The 18,238-nt window shown below is 39.5% G+C and overlaps 1 protein-coding gene across 3 annotated transcripts in view; it reads left to right on the top strand.

Annotated features, from left to right (window-relative positions):
- The window catches only part of BMT2 (base methyltransferase of 25S rRNA 2 homolog), a 129,603-nt gene that overhangs the window by 94,123 nt on the left and 17,242 nt on the right, over positions 1–18,238 (top strand). For 2 of the 3 annotated variants that reach the window (XM_058528604.1, XM_058528609.1), the window contains exon 5: positions 8,254–9,510. In XM_058528604.1, the coding sequence (XP_058384587.1) occupies positions 8,254–9,510 (1,257 nt within the window). Of the gene's footprint in view, positions 1–3,169; positions 3,267–8,253; positions 9,511–18,238 lie in introns of those variants that run through there. The other variant, XM_058528618.1, reaches the window with a different exon arrangement.

Here is an 18,238-nt window from a genome sequence, read left to right as displayed (position 1 = left end):
TCATCTGTGACTCCCTGCCACAGAGGACTGGAATGGATGATAGGATTGCCCATTTCTCCTGCCATGGGTGCTGCCTTTTCCTCCTTTCCTTGATTTTTTTTTAAATCATGATTATATTTTCAACAGTTGTTCTTAGTCTGGAATAACTCCTCTGGGTGAAATTCCTGGCCTGGAGCCTGCATAGAAAGAAGCAAGTGTTGAAGAATGGATATTCCAGCTATTAGGATCGTTACAGTGCCATCAATAACCACAGCCTGAAATCTCCTATCAGTGAAATGTTTTCCCAGGTGGCTGTTTTATATCCAGGTGTTTGGCTGTAGATGTGCCAGATGTCAGGAAGTGACTCCGATACTTCTAATTTCAGGACAAATAGCACCAGGCAAAGGGAAGTTCAGATCACGACCTGGAGGGCCTCAGGTGCCAGACTCAGGAGTGTGGACGTATTCTGTAGCCTGTAGAAGTCACTGGTTTTAATCTAAGAAGTGATAGAGAGTGGTACTCAGAATATCAGTCAGGAGGCCAGTGCAATGGATTAGTCTGGGGTGAGGCTGACATCAAGATGACCAGCATAGAGATTCCTGAAATAATTCAGGTGTCAGGACCTCAACTAGGGTAGTGGCAATGGAAGTTGAAAGAAAATGATAAGTTCAAGAAATATGATGGATGAAAATGGACAACACTTGGCCTTCACAATTGTCAGGTTCTTTTAGTAAATACAAGTAGCCTTCAACAACTAAAGATTGATGAGAGCTACCCGTCTCCTCTCTCGCTATTAGATAGTGTCCTACAGTGAAAGCAATCTCAGACTTCATGCTACTACACAAATAAATATTCATCAACAAGGAAACACAAAAAACAGTACATAAACAATATTTTGTGGCAAAGTACTAAACAGTGGTCTAGACCTGGAGCCATTCTGAAGGGTGTCAGTCTGCTAGATTCTTATACCACATTTATGCAAGGACAGGAGTGCCTGTATAATATTCTAGCCAACCACATGTCTTGAACACCTGTTAATTCCACAATGAAAAATTATTTCTAATTCTTGATGCTAATTAACATACCTCTAGTGCAGATTTACATAGTGATATTGGAAGCAATCGTGCATCCAACTTTGTAGTGAAGATTCCTGATTAGCGTCTTTCAAATGCTAATTACTCACCCTGCAGTGTGCAGATTAAAGTTAACTCTCAAACACATACACATCTCACTGAAGTATTCTAAAGTATACCGACAAGATAATGAGCATCAAAAATGGTTTCAAGGGTCAAAAGGCAGAGGATCATGTTTGAGGAAGATGAAAAAGCAGTTTTAATGAGGCGTCTTAGTGCTAAGAAACAGAAAACAGCTGCGGCTGATTTAAGCAGAAAAGAAATTTTTTAGAAGATATTTGGTAGCTCAGAGGATTGAAGATGGAAGCTTGGATCTGCATGGCCAGAGACCACAACCAATAACAACAGACCACAGAACTGCTCGGAGAGGGCTCTGGGGTTGCTGTCACCATGCACAGGCATCTTGAATCACTGACTCCGCTAATACTGGGTGCTGATGCCACTACTAGAACCACTCTCACCACTGCCCCAGGAGCTTACTTTGCTACACTCCTGCAGTTATCCAGGGACCATAGCTTTCTGTGCCAGCTTTTTTGAGTCACTAGCTTCCAGCTGGTGCACATGATTGGTTCAGCAAGTATTTGGCATTTCAGTTTCAGCCACTAGACTCCTAGGGTGGGCAAGTCTCCAAATGGAAGGGGGCCTCAGGTGGTGGGAATGCAAAAAAGAAAAAAGATAAATGTCCATTAAAGGCAACTTGAATTGGAAGTGATGACAATATATTCAAGTAGAAACTTGTAGCAGGCAGTTGGAAATGTGACACTGTGTTCCCCAGAGGGCCAGAGTTACAGATTTGGGAGTTGGGTAGTGATTGCACTTAGAGTTAGACGTGAGACAGAAGTCTGGAGAGAATCTAAGTCAAACTTTCCATGTAAACACGAGGAATCTGAATCGGAGAGTGCTTCATCTCTATAGATGCCCACTCCGAACCCCCAACAGCTATTAAATGAAAATGAAGAAATGCACACTCTAGGGGAGAAAGGACAAGTATATAGATAACACTAATAGACCATAAGTGAGAGAAGAGAACTAGCGATTGTTAAGGGCCTACTGGGTACTATTATTTTATTTAACAAATATTTAAGTGGCAACTATATATCAGGCACTATGCTAGGCTGATTTAATGCTGAGCAAAACCAGACATGTCCCTGCATTTGAGGAAATGAAAGCAGGCTGGGGTGCAGAGAGTTGGGGGGCAGTGTGGTGTGAGGTCAAACTGGAGGTAAAAAGGGGCCAGATTACACAACTTGTCTGTACCTGTTTAAGGATTCTGAGATTTATCCTAAACGGGATAACCCATCTAAACGTTTTTAAGGCATTTTTTACGTATATTACACTTAATTCCTACAATGAGCCCTGTAAGGTATTATTAGCACTCATTTACATAGCAGGAAACGGGTTCACAGAGATTAACTGACCTATCTAAGAGCTACAAACAGTAGTAGATGGTGGGGACAAAAGGCAGGCAGGCAGGAAGGCTTCTTCGAGAGGGAAGGGGAATTCATACATTCTGAGGGCCTACCTTATGCCAGAAAAAAAATACTGGTTCACTGAATATTCACAACAACCCTGCAAGGAAGGTTACCATTTTATAAATGGAGAAACCGGGGTGACACACAGGAAAAGGGAAGAATCAGAATTCAAACCCCAAGACTCTCCGGCTGCACAGGGGTTGTGAAAACGCTGCCTCCAGGTAATATCCCCTTACGTTGATTCAGTGCGCTGAGTGCAAATGAGGATCAGCCCTGGAGTTGAAGGACCCTCAGGAAGCGAGACTGGCGAACGTGTAAGGCACAGGGTGAAGAGGGGGAACGGACAGGCCAGGGCTGGGGGAGCTTAGTGTTCTCCGTGGACTAAAGACCCGGGCGGTGTATTAAAGGAAGTCTTATTTAGAAAAGGGGGCGATAAGGGCTCTGAAGGCGAGCCTAAGGAGCTTGGGCTGTAGGCGGTCAGCGGATACCCAACCATATATTGTGCCATAGATACTAAAGAGCAGCAACGCCTTCTGCAGTTTTTACAGCCGACGCACGAGCGTCCCGCCCGTCCTGCCCCAGTTTCGGTCCGGCCCGAGGCGGCGGCCTAGATGCTTGATGGACACGGTCGGCGTGATCCAGCGTGGTTTTCCTGCTCCCTGTTCTCCGCCGCTGACTCCAGGTCTCGGGAGGGCACCGAGGCCCGCTGAGCCTGCGCCTTAGGCGGGGCTGTTCGCGCTCGCGCAGCGCCAGACGCACCTGGGTCCCCCCGCGGCGCGGCGGGTTGGGGCGGGGAGTCGGGCCGGGCCTCAGGGAGGAAGCGCGCCGCGCGGTTTGACCCCGGCGGCGTTCCGTACCGTCGCGGACTCGGCGGCGAGAACATGGCGGCCGCGGGCGGGCGGGTAACGGAGAAAGTTTCCAAGGAGACTGGTCTGTGCTAGTGGGTGCGGCCTCGGGCCCTGGAGCCCGCGCGCGTGCCATCTCCCCGCTCCGAGTAGCAGGTTCAGCCCCAAAGGCCTTCCCTTTACTGTGTTTGCCCCAGAGCCGACTCCGAGTCTTGAGAGAGCTTTGGTGGCGACGGCCGAGTCAGGTAGGAGGACCAGGGGGTGAACGGCGGGGCGGCGAGACCCGAGCACAGACACCGCCCAGGGCTCCGCGTGGTCCGGGCCCCAGGCTCCGCCCAGCTGGCCTCCCGAGGCGGGGGTAGGGATCCTGCCCCAAGAGAAGTTGACAGTGTGGGGTGGAGGATGGAAGGTGGAGGGCGCCTCTCCGTGTCCCCCAGCGGTTCCCCGCTCAGCTGGGCGCTCACGGTGGTCGCCTTCTCCCAAAATAGAGGGATGGTCGAGAACAGCCAGGCTCCTCCTCAGGCTTCCCACATCTTGCTAGAAGGAGGCCAAATGGAAGAATTGCTGTTGCTGCCCTATTGTTGACGGATTTAATATTCGAGGTGCCTTTCTCCATGTATATGACGAACCCAAAGAGTTATTATCATGAACTCAGAACCGAAGCACAGAAATTCCCCCATCCTGGCTGCTCATTATGGTTCTTTCAGCTTTTGACGCTTCCGCTAGATGGGACAGAAATAGTTCCTGAGTCGAAAGCTGATGCATACGATATAGTGTGTCTTGGACTCCTTAGTGAGCCATTCCCTAGAGGTGGGACATGCAAGAGCACTTACTGGTTTGGGGGAATTTGGATGAATTAAGTGAAGGCTAGAGTAGGGCCGATAGAGAAACACACCAAACATTCGTGGAATCTCCCTTAGCTCTATTACTTATTAGCTGTGAGATAGGCGACAAGTTGTTTATTCTCTTTGTGTATTAGTAATTGTCGAATAACTGGTTGCCATTCTTATTAAATATAGTGACTTCTGTACTAGACTTTATTTCTTCAACAAGTATTTGTTGAATACCTACTTAGTGCCAGACTTTCTGCTAGACCCTGGGCATACAGTGTTGAAGACAACCCCTCAGAGATCTTGTGGTCTAGTGGAGAATGCAGACGTTAAATCAGTGTTGATGAGTATTTTGCTGTTATACAAGCAGTAGAGGTTTCATATGAATAGGTCAGGGGTGATTTCCCTAAGAAAGTGGTTTAAGCTGAGACCTGAAGGGTAGGAGTGAGCCACTTGTGAGGACTTGGGTGGGGCCAAGAGGAGGGAAAGGAGTGCACCTGGAAAGGAAATAGCATTTGTGTAGTTTAGAATTGAAAGGTCAGTATGGCTGGAATACAGAGTTAAAGAGGGAGAGTGGTAAGAGATGAGGCAGGGAGGTTATTTACATCCAATGTGGAGGGTCTTATCAGGCAGTTTAAGAAGTTTAGACTTTATTGCTAAGGGTGATCGGAAGCCATTGGAGGGTTTTACATAGGAGAGTGTCATGATAAATTTTGATTTTATAAAGGACACTTCTTGGAGAAGAGCAAGAGTGGATACAGGGAGATGTTGAAGCATGATTCAGAGGTGGCCAAAATTGGGATGGTGACCTTGGAAATGGAAAGTAGAAACATTTAAGAAGTGTCTAGGAGAAGAGTGGACAGGACTTGGTGAGGATTAAATGTAGGTGGTGAAGAAGAGGAGGGTTAGAGTAGTAAGTGGAGTTTTATGAAACAGACTCTGGCAGTTATTAGTTAAACTTTTCCCTAATGCGGATTGACTCATCTGTGCTCCGTTTTTATCTGCATCTGAAGTAATTTCCCATTGCATTATTATTAGTGATGGCAGACAGTTGGAAAGGATTGTAATGCTTTGTTGTTTTACTCTCTGGTTCACGTTTTCTTTTGAAGGTCAGAAGGGGGAAAGACTTTGTAAATTAGTCATTTAAAAATAATTATCTGCCACGTTGGTTTTGCCCCTTAAGAGGGTGGCTGCATGTATTCCATGAATTGGATGTACTGTACTTTATTTAAAGTTATTTACATGTTTACATTTACTTTGTTTCCAGGTTTTTACCTCTATTAACAGTGTAGAACAGAGCTAGCGCTTTTATTTCTATCAGGTAGATTAATATTTGTGTGTACTTAAGGAGAGAGATAATAATTAAAGACATGGAAGTAGATGAGATTCCTCATAGAAAGTGTGTAGTGAGAGAAAAGCCTATGCTTGAGATTGAACGTCTAAAGGATGAATTTAGGACTGAAGAGCCTGCAGGGAGACAAGAAGGAGAGGAGGAAAATCTGGAGACTGATCTTTGGAAGCTAAAGGAAGGGCAGGTTTCAGAAGGTGAGAAGAGTCAGTAATGTCAAAAGTTGTTTGAAGAATGTGCAGGATAATGAGTGAAAAGTTCCCATTGAATTTAGGAACTTACAGGCCATTTCGGAACTTGGCAGAGCAGTTGTGTGGTGGGAACCACTGTTTAATGGTGTGAGAAGTGAAGCAACCAAATATTAGCTGTCAAGAGAATAGAAGATTGAATTTGGAAGAGGAAACGGGAATGAGCGAGGATTGTTTTTGTTTTATTTATTTCTGTGTCTGGGAAGTTTTTTGTAGTGTTTTTAAAAAGTGTTTTTCAAATGTTTAAGTGCTAACGGAGTGAGAGTTTGAAGAGAGGGGAGAGAGTATGAAGTTCTGGAAGAGGCACAGGGAAGAGATACACAGTATGGCTGAAAGATTTAGCCTTAGATAGGGAAGGGACACTCTTCTTTCCTGGTGTTGGGAAATGTAGATAGAGGTGCGTTTCTGGTGTTGGAAACTCAAGTAAGCTTCCTTCTGACAACTCTGTGGAAGGCAAAGTCATCTGGTGAGGACGCAGTGGGAAGTGGGTATCAGAGATTTGAGGACAGGGAAGAGAGGTCTGGATAGTCACAGACTAGAGAAGGGGAGAACGTGTTGACCAGAGAAACACAGAAGGATGTCTCATGAATTTAGAGTGGCAACCATTTAGCCTGGTGTGTGATTTTTTGCCAGCAGTGTTTCATAGTCTGAACCCAGACTGTATCATCAACCTGTAGAGGATATATATTCTGACATCTTTGTTGAATGGTTGTATAACACAAAGGAGTGATGTTAAAAAAAATTCAGTGCACTCTAGATTTTAGCAGTTTCTCGCACTTGAGTAAAAAGATAAAACCAAAATATACCAAAGGAAGACTTTTTTTAGTTGTGTGTGGTATCTTAAGTAAGAAATGATTAAAGGAAAATGTAATTGAGCAAAATCAGTTAGAATACCTAGTTAATTAGATAGATTTAGCTCTAAAAAATATACTTGTTGAACATATAGAAGTAGAATTAGTAATAATAATACTGGGAACCTCCCAGAGACCCTAAGGTTGATTCAGTAACATTCTTCTCCAGCAAAATGGGTAATTAAGGGTTAATTCCAGGTTAAACCATGTTTCTGTTGTGTTTTTCTTTTAGTGTCCTGCTATTAAGAAAGTGTAAATAAACTGATCTGGTTGAATTTTTTTTTTTTTTTTTTTGTGAGGAGATCAGCCCTGAGCTAACATCCACCAATCCTCCTCCTTTTTTGCTGAGGAAGACGGCCCTGGGCCAACATCGGTGCCCATCTTCCTCCACTTTATATGGGACGCCGCCACAGCATGGCTTACCAAGCAGTGCGTCGGTGCGCGCCCGGGATCCGAACCAGCGAACCCCGGGCCGCCGCAGCGGAGCGCGCGCACCTAACCGCTTGCGCCACCGGGCCGGCCCCTGGTTGAATTTTAATCTGGTTGAATTCTCCATGGATATTCTCCGTGCAATGGCGCGTGACCATGAGCCATTGCAATGGATTGGTTCTTCTGAAACAGTAGACTAGAAAATTTGGAGAATTATCTAGTAGATAGTTAAATCATTTTTTGACTACTGTCATGTCTTAAGTGCAAGTTGTGGGGGCACTTAAGGTTGAAATAATTATCTGGGTCCTGTAACAAATAATCATTGTGGTAACTTTTTTTAAGTAGAACTATAATGTTTCTAATTTACTTTTAAATAACTGTTGGTCAACATTCCAACTTTTCAATTTTGGCTGGAAAGTTCAGGAATTGGTTTACTACAGAGATAATATTTAGATTTAGAAAGTAGGTTTTGTAATCAAAGTAATTTACTAGAGGTAAAAGTACAGAGAGAATTATGGATCAACTTTAGGGAGTAACTTTAATACAGTTAAACTTGACTTCTAAGTTTGTTAGTTAAACGAAGTAAAGACTAAGATTTTATAGCATTATAGAGCTGCCTTGTAAAAAGATGTAGAGGATTTTAGGCAGGTAGTAATGGTCGTTATTATTGTATACTAGTGCTGTTCAAATTAGAGGTAATGGTGAAGTCCCTCATTCCTTTTAAGAGCTGAGTAGCTGTCCACTGTGCCAAACCCATCTGCCACAATCTAAGCTAAATTGAATACCTCACATTTGCATGCTGCTGAAAAATCAGATACTGGAATAAGAATGGATTAGGCGAATTCCTCACCATCTCTGGGAACACAGTTTCACTGATGGTGATTTAGTCATGCAATCCCAGCATATGATGTGTAGAAAGCACTGGCATTTTTGTTTGGATAAACTGCAGAATTTTTAAGCCAGAGACACTTATCATTAAGATACGTGCAAACCAGGTTTTTACACTGGGTTTCAGAAGAAACTTTATTTCTCACTTATTCATTATTTTGTACAAAAAAGATACATGTGAAAGGTAAATTATATAAAATTAACACTGAAATATTTTTTCTTCTTTTTAGATCCCTATAAACGAAAATTCCACCAGAGGAAATGTTGAAATAGGAGTTACAGATATATTGGATTTGCTGGATGAAATACAAGCAGTTAATTTTTGTAAAGTGGGGAGAAAGCCCAAATTGCCAGAGTACATGTGTAAATCACTGCGTTATTGCTTTAGTCATTGTCTCTATTTAGCAATGACAAGACTGGAAGAAGTTAACAGAGAAGTGAACATGCATTCTTCAGTGCGTTATCTTGGCTATTTAGCCAGATTCAATTTACTGGTTGCTATATGCTTAGGTCTTTATGTAAGGTGGGAAAAAACAGCAAATTCCTTAATTTTGGTAATTTTTATTCTTGGTCTTTTTGTTCTTGGAATTGCCAGCATACTCTATTATTATTTTTCAATGGAAACAGCAAGTTTAAGTCTCTCTAATCTTTGGTTTGGATTCTTGCTTGGCCTCCTGTGTTTTCTTGATAATTCATCCTTTAAAAGTGATGTGAAAGAAGAATCAACCAAATATTTGCTTCTAACTTCCATAGTATTAAGGATATTATGTGCTTTGGTGGAGAGAATTTCTGGTTACGTCCGTCATCGACCCACTTTATTAACCACAGTTGAATTTCTCGAACTTGTTGGATTTGCCATTGCCAGCACAACTATGTTGGTGGAGAAGTCTCTGAGTGTCATTTTACTAGTTGTAGCTTTGGCCATGCTGATTATTGACCTGAGAATGAAGTCTTTCCTAGCTATTCCAAACTTAGTTATTTTTGCAGTCTTGTTGTTTTTCTCCTCATTGGAAACGCCCAAAAATCCAGTTGCTTTTGCATGTTTTTTTATTTGCCTGATAACTGATCCTTTCCTTGACATTTATTTTAGTGGACTTTCAGTGACTGAAAGGTGGAAACCCTTTTTGTACCGTGGAAGAATTTGCAGAAGATTTTCAGTCGTTTTCGCTGGAATGATTGAGCTTACATTTTTTATTCTTTCAGCATTTAAACTTAGAGACACTCATCTCTGGTATTTTGTAATACCAGGCTTTTCCATTTTTGGAATTTTCTGGATGATTTGCCATATTATTTTTCTTTTAACTCTTTGGGGATTCCATACCAAATTAAATGACTGCCATAAAGTGTATTTTACGCACAGGGTAGATAACAATAGCCTTGATAGAATCATGGCATCCAAAGGGATGCGTCATTTTTGCTTAATTTCAGAGCAGTTAGTTTTTTTTAGTCTTCTTGCAACAGCAATTTTGGGAGCAGTATCCTGGCAGGTAAGCTTATAGTTTGTTTATTATGTCAATGCCTATGATGTGTGGTTAAATGCTTGCTTCAAGAGTTGAAATATTAGAATTGAAAGGTCGAGTTCCCAATTTCAAAAGGAGATTCTTTTTTGGTGCTTATGTAGTTTTATTCATGGAATTGAAGTAATGAATGAATATTGACTGGATAATGTAGTTTGATCTCTGGCAAAGAGGTACCAAAATGTTAGGAATACTCAGCATGTGACATACCTCCTACCTTCTGATTGATTGATCATTAATAAAACACTCATAAAGATCCTTAGAATATTAACATTTGAAGGGTGCTTAGAGTTTGTACTTGAATCCTTTTGTTTTACATATGAGGAAACCAAAAGCTAGAGAAGACATATCCAGAGTCACTGGTACTAGCCAGAACCAGGTTACCTAGCTTCTGTCTAGTCTGCTGGTCTCCTCACTACAGCACATTTCTTTTATATAGTCATTTCCCTAAAGATTTTATATAAAAGATGATTAGATATATAATAAAATATCAGATTCCTAATTACAGATCAGAGACTATCCTAAGAAGGAAAAAATGGGTTTTATAATACGTTTGCTGCCCACAATATGTTTTAAAAAAAAAAACATCTTTTGTAGACAAAGATATTTAAACTGTATGATTGGAGTTTGTATCTACAGTGTTAACAAACCATTCGTCCATTCTTTGAACATTTATTGAATGCAGTGTATGTCAGGTACTGTACTGGGTGCTGAAGATCTAAAGAAGGCACAATCTCTAATGGGAGGGGAAAGAGGCAGGCATGTAAACAATTATTATTACAGTATGACAAGTGATATAATTTGAGTAGATCAGGCTGGGGTGTGGAGCATAAAGGAAGGTCAGTTCTGCTTGGTGCACTTCTCTGCTTTGCACCAGTTAGTTACTGCAGAGGAGCAGGAGGGGAAGGGGGAGGGGGAGGATGTCAGAAACTCTAACAAGAGTTTTCCTTCCTCTTCCTCTCCTCTCTCCTTCCTATTAGCTGCTTTCCCAGCCCTAACTACTTTTTCTTTTCCAAATCGGCCTCTTTCATGCTTGACACCTTTCTAGATCATCAAATCCTCTTAACCAAATATTTTCTAAGTCACCAAATTCTTCTTTTTTTATACCAGTGATCTTCAAATATGATATGTGTATCACTGGAGGTACACAGCTTTCCAAGGAGTATTTCAGCAAACTTAATTTTAAGAGAATCAATTTCCAGATTTTCTCCTTCCATTCTGCTTTCCTAAAGTTGATTTACTTGAAAATGCCCCTCAATTTAGGTGTGGAGTGGTATCTTATTGTGGTTTTAATTTGCATGTCACTAGTGATGTTGAACATCTTTTAATGGGTGTATTAGCCATTCGGTTATTTTTGTTGTTGAAATATCTATTCAAATTTTTTGCCTGTTCTTAAATTGGGTTGTCTTCTTATGATTGAATTTCAAGAGTTCTTTTTATATTCTGGATATAAGCCCATTATCAGATATATGATTTGGAAATGTTTTCTCTTAATCTGTGGCTTACCTTTTTTTTTTTTTTTTTTGTGAGGAGATCAGCCCTATGCTAACATCCGCCAATCCTCCTCTTTTTTTTTTGCTGAGGAAGACGGCCCTGGGCTAACATCTGTGCCCATCTTCCTCCACTTTATATGGGATGCCGCCACAGCATGGCTTGCCAAGCAGTGCGTCGGTGCGCACCTGGGATCCGAACCAGCGAACCCCGGGCCGCCGCAGCGGAACGCGCACACTTAACCGCTTGCGCCACCGGGCCGGCCCCTGTGGCTTACCTTTTTAATGATACCTTTTGAAGAGTACAAGTTAATTTTATGAAGTTCAGTTTATCAACTTGTTCTTTTATGGATTGTGCTTTTAGTATCATATTTAAAAAATCTTTGCTCCACCCTAGGTCACAATATGTTTTCTTCTAGTAGTTTTGTTGTTTTAGGTTAAACATTTAGGTTTATGATCCATTTTGAGTTAATTTTTGTTTATGGTATGAGGTAAGATCTATTTATTTTTTTTAAATATGGCTTTCTAATTGTTTCAGCACCATTTGTCAAAAAGACTATCCTTTCCACTGTTGAATTGCCTCAGCATCTTTGTCCAAAATCATAAGGCTTTATTTCTGAGCTCTCTTTTTTTGTTCCATTGATCTGTGTGTCTCTTCTTATACCAGTACTATGCTGTCTCACAAGATATCTTTTATTTTCCCTTGAAATTTCTTCTTTGACTTATGTGTTACATTCATGTGTATGTAGTGGTGAGGATACGTTCTGAGAAATGCATCGTTAGGTGATTTTGTTGCTGTGTGAACATCATAGGGTTTACTTTCACAAACCTAGATGGCATAGCCTACTACACACCTAGGCTATATGGTACTAATCTTATGGGACGACCGTCGTATATGTGGCCCATTGTTGACCGAAATGTTCTTATGCGGTGCGTGACTGTTTAAAAGTTTGTTGTGTGATATTGTAATATTTAGGGATTTCCCACATTTCTTTCTGTTACTGACTTGTAATTTACTTCCATGTGTTTGGAGAACATAGTTTGTATGATTTTAGTTTTTTATTAAGACTTGTTTTATGGCCTGGCATGTATTTTATTCTGGAGAATACACCATGTTCACTTGAAAAGAATGAGTATTCTGTTGTGGGGCAGAGTGTTCTGTAAATATCACCTAGGTCAAGTTGGTTGGTGGTTTCGTTCATGTATCTATATCCTTGCTAATTTTCTGTCTAATTCTATCAATATTGAGAGACGGATATTAAAACTCTCCATTATAATTGCTAAATTGTATATTTCTCCTTTCAGTTCTGTCACTTTCTTGCCTTGTGTGTTTTGGAGCTCTGTTCTAGATGTATATACATCTTTAATTTTTATACCTTCTTAATAGATTGACCTTTCTGTTATTACAATAAACAGCATAGTTGAGTAGTTACAGCAGAGACCCAGTGGCCCACAAAGCCTGAATTATTAATTTTTTGGCTCTTTACAGAAGGAGTTTGCCAGCTCGTGTTCTATACCAGGGCTTCTCAAACGTTAATATGCATAGGAATCAGATGGGGATCTTGTTAAAATTCTGAAGATTGGAATTAACTGATTTGGAAGGAGAGCCTGAAACTGCATTTCTAAGTATCTTAAAGGTGATGTAGAAACTTCTGGTTGGAAGTATACCCATTGAGTGGTAAAGTATTGATTTAGCTATTCAAGACTAACGTGAATCTACCTGAGTTTTGTCTGCATTCCCCAAGTAGTTGCTATTGGATAACTGCTGTCTGTGGTGTAGGTATGTATTTAAGGCAATTAAATTTTTTAACTTAATTTTAATCTAACTAATTTCTGTAGAAAGATTTCCCAAATTGTGCTCTGCCCAGTGTTCTGTGAGATGTTAATGAGTATACTCAGAGAAAAAGTGTTCAAAGAAGTACAGAAACAGAAACATTTCCAAACTTACTTGACCATGAAATCCTTGCGTCTACCTCTCATTATCCCCATTAACCACCCCAACCCAAACACACACATACATATACCTATTAACCTCTGTGTGAAGCATAACTTGGGTAACACTCTGCACTGGATTTATACAGGTTCCAACTCTTGATTGATGAAAACATCAGAAAATTATATAGTGAAGGGAAAAAAATTAAGAGCTTGTTAGGCCAGGACTGTTTTTGGCATAATGAAATCATTGTTAATCCAAGTAAATTCTAAGGGCTATCTCAAATTCTTTAAAGTAGATTTTAATTTTTTTATTGAACAATTTTGGCTTAAACATTCCTAAATGATATTGATACTGATTAGATTTTTAATAATATAACTTAAACCCATTTTTCACATTTTTGTGAAAGTAATATTAAAGTGCTAAACTGATTTTTTTCCACTGTCCTAAAATATCCTTAAATGGATTTCCACTGGATAAACTATTCCACTGATTGGGTTGGAGCAGACTCAATGTGGCAGGCAAAAAATGAGGACCCGAATAAGCCTTTTTTTAAAAAAAAAATTATGTTATTGAGGTCACATTGGTTTGTAACATTGAGTAAATTTCAGATGTACATTATCATATTTCAGCTTCTGTTTGGACTGCATTGCGTTCACCACCAAAAGTCTAGTTTCCATCCATCACCATACACTCCCCTCACCCTCTTCCCCTCTGGTAACCACCATCTGTTCTCCTTATCTATGTGTTTGGTTGTTTATCTTCCACATGTGAGTGAAATCATAGGGTATTTGTCTTTCTCTGACTTATTTTGCTTAGCATAATACCCTCAAGGTCCATCCATGTTGTCACAAATGGCATGATTTTGTCTTTTTTTATGGCTGAGTAGTATTCTATTGTATATATACACCAGGTCTTCTTTATTTATTCATCCATTGATGGGCACTTGGGTTGCTTCCAAGTCTTGGCTATTGTGAATAATGTTGCAGTGTACATAGGGGTGCATATATCTTTTTGAATTAGTCTTTTCATGTTTTTTGGATAAATACCCAGAAGTGGAATAGCTAGATCATATGGTAGTTCTATTTTTAATTTTTTGAGACATCTCCATACTGTTTTCCATAGTGGCTGCACTAATTTGCATTCCCACCAGCAGTGTATGAGAGTTCCCCTTTCTTCACATCCTCTCCAATACTTGTTTCCTGTCTTTTTAATATAGCCATTCTGATGGGTGTGAGGTGATATCTCATTGTAGTTTTGATTTGCATTTCCCCAATAATTAGTGATGTTGAACATCTCTTCATGTGCCTGTTGGCCACCTGTTTATCTTCTTTGAAAAAAATGTCTGTTCGTATCCTCTGCCCATGTTTTGATTGGGTTGTTTGTTGTTAAGTTGTATGAGTTCTTTATATATTTTGGAAATTAACCCCTTGTCAGATATGCAGATATTTTCTCCTAGCTGGTAGATTGTCTTTTTGTTTTGTTAATCATTTCCTTTGCCTTGCAGAAGTTTTTAGTCTGATGTAGTCCTATTTGCTTATTTTTTCTTTTGTTTCCCTTGCCTGAATAGACATGGAATTCAAAAAGATACTGCTTAGACCGATGCCAGAGAGTGTACTGCCTATATATTCTTCTAGGAGTTTTATGGTTTCAGATCCTACATTCAAGTCTTTAATCCATTTTGAGTTAATTTTTGTGTATGGTGTAAGATAATGGTCTACTTTCATTCTTTTGCATGTAGATGTCCAGTTTTCCCAACACCATTTATTAAAAGACTTTTCTTTCTCCATTGTAGGTTCTTGGCTCCCTTGTTGAAAATTAGCTGTCCATAGATGTGTGTTTTTATTTCTGGGCTCTCGATTCTGTTCCATTGATCTGTTGTGTCTGTTTTTGTGCCAGTACCATGCTGTTCTGATTACTATAGCTTTGTAGTATATTTTGAACTCAGGGAATGTGATACCTCCAGCTTTGTTTGTTTTTCTCAGGATTGCTTTGATTATTTGGGGTCTTTTGTTCCATATAAATTTTAGGATTCTTTGTTCTGTTTCTGTGAAGAATGTTATTGGGATTCTGATGGAGAGTGCATTGAATCTGTAGATTGCTTTAGGTAATATGGACATTTTAACTATGTTTATTCTTCCAATCCATGAGCATGGAATATCTTTCCATTTCTTTGTGTCTTCTTCAATTTCTTTCTTATAATAATATAATAGTCTTATAGTTTTCAGTGTATATGTCTTTCACCTCCTTGGTTAAATTTATTCCTAGGTATTTTATTATCTTTGTTGCAATTGTAAATGGGACTGTATTCCTGATTTCTCTTTCTGCCAGTTTGTTGTTAGTGTATAGAAATGCAACTGATTTTTGTATGTTGACTTTATTGTATTCATTAATTATTTCTAATAGCTTTTTGGTGGATTCTTTACGGTTTTCTATATATAGAGTCGTGTCATCTACAAATAGTAACAGTTTCACTTCCTCCTTCCCAATTTGGATGCCTGTTGTTTCTTTTTCTTGCCTAATTCTCTGGCTAAAACTTCCAATACTATGTTGAATGAAAGTCACGAGGGTGGGCATCCTTTTCTTGTTTCTGTTCTTAAAGGAATAGCTTTCAGTTTTTCACCATTGAGTATGATGTTGGCTGTGGGTTTGTCACAGATGGCCTTTATTATGTTGAGGTACTTTCCTTCTATACCCATTTTATTGAGAGTTTTTATCATAAATTGATGCTGGATCCTGTCAAATGCTTTCTGTGCATCTGTTGAGATGATCATGTGATTTTTATTCCTCATTTTGTTAATATGGTATATCACATTGATTTGCAGATGTTGAACCATCCCTGAATCCCTGGAATAAATCCCACTTGATCATGGTCTATGATTTTTTAATGTATTGTTTTATTCCATTTGCTAATATTTTGTTGAGAATTTTTGCATCTATGTTCATCAGTGATATTGGCCTGTAATTTTTCTTTTTTCTGTTGTCCTTGTCAGGTTTTGGTATCAGGGTAATGGTGGCCTTGTAAAATGAGTTAGGAAGCATCCCATCCTCTTCAGTTTTTTGGAAGAGTTTGAAAAGGATAAGTATTAAATCTTTGAATGTCTGGTAGCATGCACCAGAGAAGCCGTCTGGTCCTGGACTTTCGGTTTTTGGGAGGTTTTTGACTGCTTTTTCAATCTCTTGTGATTGGTCTATTCAGATTCTCTATTTTCTTCTTGATTGATTTTGCGAAGTTGTATAAATCTAAGAATTTGTCCATTTCTTCTAGGTTATCCAGTTTGTTGGCATATAGCTTTTCATAGTATTCTCTTATAATCCTTTGTATTTCTGTGGTATCCATTGTAATTTCTCCTCTTTCTTTTCTAATTTTGTTTGAGCCTTCTCTCCTTTTTTCTTAGTCTGGCTAAGGGTTTGTCAATTTTATCTTTTCAAAGAACCAACTCTTAGTTTCATGGATCATTCCTATTGTTTTTTTTTTTTTTTTTTTTTTTTTGTGAGGAGATCAGCCCTGAGCTAACATCCGCCAATCCTCCTCTTTTTTTTTGCTGAGGAAGACGGCCCTGGGCTAACATCGGTGCCCATCTTCCTCCACTTTATATGGGACGCCGCCACAGCATGGCTTACCAAGCAGTGCGTCGGTGCGCGCCCGGGATCCGAACCAGCGAACCCCGGGCCGCCGCAGCGGAGCGCGTGCACTTAACCGCTTGCGCCACCGGGCCGGCCCCCATTCCTATTGTTTTTTTTAGTCTCTATTTCATTTATTTCTGCTCTGATTTTTATCATCTCTTTCCTTCTACTCTGGATTTTGTTCTTTTTCTAGTTCTTCCAGGTATAGTGTTAGACTGTTTGAGATTTTTCTTATTTCTTATTTCTTAAGGGCCTACCTTGAGGTAGGCCATTATTGCTATAAATTTCCCTAAAGAAGCCTTTTGAGTAGATCAGTTTAGTCAGCTATAGATAGGATGAATTAAAGTAGAGATAGACTGAAACCAAGAAAGCTAGCTAGGAGTAAGAGGTAAGGACCTGGACTAAGGTGATAGGGGAAAATTGCTGTGCTAAGGATAAGATTAAGAGAATTATCAAGGAAAAAACTGATAAATCTTGTTGAGAAGTAAAATTTAAAGAGAATTTGAGATAAGTTGATGAATTGTAGAGTTGAATATTCTGACATGGTGGATAGTCTAAAAATGTTGAAAAGATGTTGAGAGACTGAAGGGAGCAGATGGGAATGTAGGATGATGGATTTCATTGAGTTAATGACCTAGTGGACATTTCTAATTAACAAAACATTTTATAGTAGGTTTATTTTTTAAAGTATATTTTTAGAGAGTCAAATGTACTCTCATTTTACTACCAGAGAAGTAAAAGCAAACAAACAAAAACATGAGATTACTCTGCCTCATGGAACATAATTGTAGCTTAGAACTTAATTTCCCAAAATGGACTTAGCCATTTTTCTCTATTTTAAGCCTTTTTGCATGTCAGTAGTTTTGGGTTTTGTTAGTTTTACTTAGCTTAATAACAAAATTTTTTTTTGTTAAGGAAAAATTTGCATACAATAATATTCCCCCTTTTTAGTGTACAATTCTGTGATTTTGACAAACGCATATAGTTGTGTGACCACCACTACCACAGTCCACACATAGAGCAGTTCCATCACCCCCCAAAATTCCCTCCTGTTCTTTTGTAGTCAGTCCCTCTCCCAACCCCCAGTACTTGGCAACCACTGATGTTTTTTCTGTCTCTAGACATTGTCTTTTTCCAGAATGTCATATATATGAAATTATACGGTATATAGCTGTTTGAGTTTGGCTTCTTTCACTTAGCATAATTCATATAAGATTCATCCATGTTGTGTATATTAGTAGTTTATTCCTTTGTATTGCTGAGCAGTATTCCATTGTATGGACGTCTCACAGTTTGCTTATCCATTACTCAATTGAAGGACATTGAAATTATTTAGTTTTTGGTAATTATAAATCTGCTGTAAACATTCATGAGACAGGGTTTTGTATTAACATAAGGTTTTTTATTTTACGTGGTGTGGGATTGCTGGGTCATGTGATAAACATATGAGTCATACATTTAACTTGATAAGAAACTGCTAAACTGTTTTCCAAAGTGGGTCTGTGATGTTGCATTCTCACCAGCAGCATATGAGAGTTCCAGTTGTTCCACATACCCACCAGTGCTTGGTATTGTCTATTTTTTGTTTGTTTTTTAACCATTCAAATAGGTGTGTAGTGGTAACTCATTGTAGTTTTATTTTCTGTTT

Source organism: Diceros bicornis, chromosome 3 (genome assembly GCF_020826845.1).
Source record: "Diceros bicornis minor isolate mBicDic1 chromosome 3, mDicBic1.mat.cur, whole genome shotgun sequence".
NCBI classification, from domain to species: domain Eukaryota; kingdom Metazoa; phylum Chordata; class Mammalia; order Perissodactyla; family Rhinocerotidae; genus Diceros; species Diceros bicornis.
Note: the sequence above shows the minus strand (reverse complement) of the source record. Positions and strands in the feature narration are given on the sequence as shown.